Genomic DNA, 6,049 nt, shown 5'->3' on the forward strand with positions numbered 1-6,049 from the left:
GAAGATAGGAGACTTGCTGAGGAAGGCTTCTGGTGAGACTGTTATTGAGCACTACCTACAATTAGAAACCAAACTGCAGAAAGATATCCACCCAGGGCAAAGCAGGCAGACTAAGACAGTTCTTTCAGGAAGCACCACTCTGCAAATATCTAGATCTTTTTCTTGTTCTCCATTCCACTGATATAAATACAGGTAATTTACACATATATTGTACTTAACACAGATTTCTTTTTCCAGACACCCAAGAGTAATTCTTCCATGAAAATGAGAAATCACACCATAGTGAATGAATTCATCTTGCTGGGCATCCCTGAGACACAGGGCCTGGAGACAGCCCTGTTCTTCTTGTTCTCATCAATATATTTATGTACCCTCCTGGGAAACATGCTCATTCTTACTGCCATCATCTCCTTTACTCAGCTCCACACCCCCATGTACTTTTTCTTGGGAAACCTCTCCATCTTTGGCCTGGGTTTCTCTTCAACAACTGCTCCCAAGATGTTGTCATACCTTTCAGGACAGAGTAGAAATATCTCTTTTCAAGGCTGTGCTGCCCAGCTCTTCTTCTACCATTTCCTGGGCTGCACAGAGTGTTTCCTGTACACTGTGATGGCCTATGATCGCTTTGTTGCTGTATGCTTTCCTTTGAGATACATGGTCCTCATGAGCCACAGGGTGTGCTCTTCCTTGACCACAGGGACTTGGTTGAGTGGCTGTGTCCATGCCATAATCCTGACCTCCCTCACCTTCCAGTTACCCTATTGTGCCTCCAACAAAGTGGGCTACTACTTCTGTGAGATGCCTGCAGTGTTACCTCTAGCCTGTGAGGACCCATCTCTAGCTCAGAGGGCAGGTTTCACAAATGTTGGTCTTTTGTCTCTCATTTGTTTTTTTCTCATTCTTGTTTCCTACACTCGTATTGGGATTTCCATATCAAAAATTCACTCAACAGAGGGCAGACAGCGCGCCTTCTCCACTTGCAGTGCCCATATCACAGCCATTGTTTGTGCCTATGGGCCAGTCACCATCATCTATCTACAACCCAGTCCCAGTCCCTTGCTTGGTGCCATAGTCCAGATTTTGAACAATCTTGTAACTCCCATGCTGAACCCACTGATCTATAGCCTGAGAAATAAGGACGTAAAATCAGCCTTGAGCAATCTGTTTCCCAAGAGAAGCCTTGCTCTGGGAAGTAAATGAAAAAGTCTGAAGTTTTACTGGAAAAAATTTGATTCAGATTCTTATCTACAGATTCTAAGACAAGTTGAAATAAATTGTACTCTGTCTCAGTCTCCACTTCCTTCTCATTGTTTAAAAATATACATGCTTATATATACATGTGTATATATATATATATATATATATATATATATATATATATATATTTATAGCTCCCTGTTTTGTGATAAAATATAACTGATAAGGTCACTTAGCAGATATTTCACTGATTTGTACTCTGTGTGAATTCTCTCCAAGTACCAGTATCCTCATAAAACATTTCTTAGTTCTTTAAATCTTTGGAATAATTAAGAGAAAAAAATCTGCTCTCTCATGTTCTCAGTGTGTATTCATATAAGTCTATAGGGAAGGGAGAATAAAAGAAATAAATTCAAGAAAGATTAGCTTAATACAGAATGACAGATATTTATCATTTTATTTTATAGAGTGTAAGCTCCATTTTTCTACCAATCAACTCTAAAATTCAAACTAACTTCACTGATGTTTATGGTAAGATCTTCTTACTACACAGTCTAGTATTGCTCAAGATTATTATGGTTTACAGATTTTTCTAAATTCTAGATATTTTCCTTGCATTCTTGTGATACCCCTGGAAATCTGAGCCTGGATTATTTCTCAATAGATGCCCAAATAATTAATTTCAGGTGGTTCAAAATAAAATAAAATCCAATTAAGTTTAAATATATATCTACATTTTTAAACAGGGCATTTATTTATTTACATGTGTATAAAAGGGAGCCCATGTTAGAATTTTATCTAAATTTAAACTGCAATAGTAAGTTTGCCTTCTCATGGGAAGACGTACACTTATTATTTTCTCATAATAAGATCTCAGTTGTTTTGATTTCTGTACACTTATTTTGATTCCTGTGTACTCTATGTTCTATGAAAGATAGAAAAAAGTTTTATTTCTAGAATTTATTTTAAATTTTATAATTAACAAATTCTTTCTTTTTTCCTGATTTTTATTTCTCTGTTTCATATTTTTACCTACCAATTGTTTATAGCTTCGTTAAGTCTTTTTAGGAAAGAAAGAACTGAATAAATGATTCAGAAAAAGCAGAGGACAGAGAGAGGAGACAAAGAAGAAGGAAGGAAAGAAACATGTTACATTTTAACAGTAAAACAGCACTTTATTATTTTTGTAGGCATGTGCACATTTTATTTTTTAAAATTTTTATTATTGTACTGGGTGGGTGTACATCATGGCATTTACAAACGTTCTTACAATATATCAAATATATCATATTTGAATTCACCCCTCCACCATTCTCCTTTAAACCTTCTCTCCTCCCATTCCTGGAATAGTTTCATGAGATAACATTTTTCCATTTACATACATGTGTACACAGTGTTTGCAGTATATTCAGCCTGCCTCACCCTTTTCCCACTTCCTCCCCCTTCCACTGGTACTAGCCCTCTCCAACACCCAGACAGGACCTGTTCTTCCTTCCTGTTCTCCGATTTCATAAAAGAAAAAAATGACATTTTTTGTTTGTTTAAAATAGGTACTCAGGGAGGTTTATTGTTATATTTTCATGTATATATGTATTATAACCTGAAGTGTAAAATAGCACTGTAGAATGGAATAATTATTGACTTTTCTTACCTTCAGTTCCTGTCTGTCAACACTGGTGTTTGAAAATCAGTTCCCCAATTGGAAAATATAAGCCACAACACTAAATATTGACTGAAATTTTAGAAAATATTAAAAAAGATCCATTCATGCCAGTAACCAGGGTGCTGTGATGTGCTCTATAAGAATTTTTGAAGTGAGAGTCTGTGATTACATTGCACAAGGAGTTAGTCACTCTTGCTAGAAATCAAATGAACACTAATCCAACTCAAGCAACTTTAGAGACACTGAAGTTCTTTTTTAATGTTTAATGTAACAGAATGTAAATAGTATTTCAATTTCCCTTGTAGCTTTAACATAAACATCAAAACATGTAATAATTATCCATTGCACCATGTTTACTATAATCTTAAATATTCTGTTAATCAGGGAACACAGTCACTGCTATGTTAACACCTGTGTTTTCTTTCCTGCACGTCCCTATTTGAGGAAGCTTGCTGAACCAAGCGTATGTTTCACAGTCTCTGTGCTTCAGAGAGAGAGAGAGAGAGAGAGAGAGAGAGAGAGAGAGAGAGAGAGAGGTTTTATACAGGCTTTGGTTTTAAGCTTTTACATTTGTCTCTATAAACGGAAAGCAGTACTGAAAATTAATAAACACTTGGAAAGTTACAATGGTTTAAAAAATGTCCTTGAATTTTATCCCAATAGTTTTTTTCTCTATTATGTTTTCAAATGTAATTCCAGTTAATCTTGTCTTTTTCTTCTCCCAATAGTTTCATTTTTCATCAGAGTCAGGTTGACAAGTTAAGAACCTAGATGTATTCTGAAAATTGTTTAATTAGTGGTAGAACCAAAATTAGAATCCAAGTCTTCTAATTTGCAATTCAGTTCTCCTTCTACTTCATACACTTACAATGATAACTGAGAGATTTATGGATGACCTTGGTGCTATGTAACTTTGATTAACTTCTAAAAAAGTTAGCATAACCATAAAAATACTGAATTAATAAACCCATGACATTGCTGTAAGAGAGCATCTCTATTGAATGAGTCATATTTCTCTTAATATAAAGCAAATACTTTTAAACATGAAAAATCTACTACAAAAAATCATTTGTAACTTTCCTATTCTGATTAAATATCCCCAGAAACTTCATCATATCAGTGTTTAAATATTTAAACATAATATCACATTTATGGAAACATTGAAGAAGTACTATGAAGAATCCATATAACTTCTCCTGGGATTCTCAGAATGTCATCACTGTATTATATTTGTTTTTCCCTTTCTCCTGTCTTTCACATTTATGCATGTGTGCGTGTCTGTATATGTGCATTTGTTTTTGAACCAAAGTAAACTGCAGACATGAGTTGCAGATATTTGCTACTTTTTCCTGGCATGCTTTACTTAAAATGTGTTTTTTAAAAACAAAAGAACATCCTCATATGGTTATTAAATATATCATGAGGAAATAAACATTGATACAATACTCTTATCTAATCTACAAACAGTTGTAGATTTTACCAATTATTCCAGTAATGTCCTTTAGACCAAAAATATATATCCAGGATCATACATTGTATACAGCTATTTCATTTGGTTTCTTTTTTTAATCTAGAATTGTTTCTGAATCACACTCTATAATTTTAATCTTTTTGAAGATTTTAGTCCCGATATTTTATAGAAAATCTATTATCCTGAATTTGTCTGGTGTTTCCTCTTGATTACATTCAGGTATATATTTTGGCAGGATTAGTTCAGAAGTGATGTTGTGTTCTTCCCAGTGTATCATCTCAAGTGTCACTTCCTGTGGATTTATCCACTATTGGTGAAGTTATTTCAGGTCATTTGGCTAAGTGGTTTTGTCTGCCAGATTACTCAACTGCAAAATTATTTCACTTTCCTAATTAATAAAGACCTTTATTGAAATGAGATGATACTTTGCAATTATGTAAATATCCTTTACCTTTTAAATTTTTGCCTGCTAGTTTTTAGCACCCATGGATGATTTTTGCCTGAATCAATCACACATGTTCTTGAATATGTCCCAATAGAGTGAAAATGTTGAGCCCAAAATGCACTTAAAATGCCTAATGTCCTGAAGCTCATAGCTTACTATGAAGTTATACCCTAATTGTGCATACTTACAACACACTTATAGTAATCTACTCCTGGATATAAATCACTTAACACAAAGTCTGTTTCATAATCGTTTGTTAAATATTCCAGTTACACACGCAAATGGGCATTTTTCAGAATTAATGGGCTATGAAAAGGTTAAACAGGAAACACAATATTCAACAGAGTATACTATGTAGCATTTGTTGTTCACCTTCAAGATTCCAAGGCTGACTGAGAGCTGTAGCCAGTTGCTGATGCCCAGCACTGCAAGAGTCTCACACTGCATAGTACTACCTCAGGAAAAGATCAAAATTCAAACTTTGAAATACAGTTTCTATTGACTGTATTACATTTTTACATCATTGTAAAATACGAGTATCACAAGTCAAGCTACTTTAAGGAGAGACTGTATTATGATGATAGTTGCCAAATAATGACGTTCTAATTTAATCATTTTTACTACGCTTATCAATTAGTTTTTCAGTGTAAGGAATGGCTTTTCATTCCCTGCTGTATATTTGTTTCAAAATGACACCTAATAAACCGAATAAAGCATGTTATAGTTGTCTTGCTGAGTTTTAACTGGAATCATGGCATGAAATAGTCATTTTAGGACAGTATCTCTTGTTCAGGGAAAAGTACACCTTTTTTAGAAAAAGAGATGCAAAAGTAATGAAGAAAGATCATTCCTCTAGAGAAGATGACATTTATATTACCTCCCCGACCAGCTCTCAAATCAACTCTGTGATTCTGTACGATTGTCTCATAATTGTGGACAAACTCGTGGGGCTGGGAAAATAAGAGAATGGATAGAGGAAGGAATGGCAAATGGAAGATGATAAAGGAATAGAAAGGAATATTTTTTATTAGCACAAAATCCTGGCTGAGTAAGCAAACAAATAAAAAATATTTTCTTTCTCACTTGCCTTGTCTTAATCTCTTGCAAATATTAGATTAAATAGTGACCATGTGAGGACACCAGTCAAGCAAATAACAGGGTTTATGTGTTTTAAGACTATAGAAGAAAAGTGGTATAATCAGGATAGAGTACAAAGGGAACAGCAACAATATTCAAAGCAGGAGTTACAAGGTCCCTGAACTTAAATTTTTTG

General features: G+C 34.3%; 1 protein-coding gene across 1 annotated transcript; it reads left to right on the forward strand.

The window, feature by feature from the left end:
• Positions 1 to 258: 258 nt before the first annotated feature.
• On the forward strand, positions 259 to 1,200 carry LOC109674783 (putative olfactory receptor 10D4). The gene has a single exon (XM_020151669.1). The coding sequence runs from the start codon at positions 259 to 261 to the stop codon at positions 1,198 to 1,200; it is 942 nt and encodes a 313-aa protein (XP_020007258.1).
• The last annotated feature ends 4,849 nt before the right edge of the window (positions 1,201 to 6,049 follow it).

Source organism: Castor canadensis, chromosome 2 (genome assembly GCF_047511655.1).
Source record: "Castor canadensis chromosome 2, mCasCan1.hap1v2, whole genome shotgun sequence".
In the NCBI taxonomy this organism is placed as follows: domain Eukaryota; kingdom Metazoa; phylum Chordata; class Mammalia; order Rodentia; family Castoridae; genus Castor; species Castor canadensis.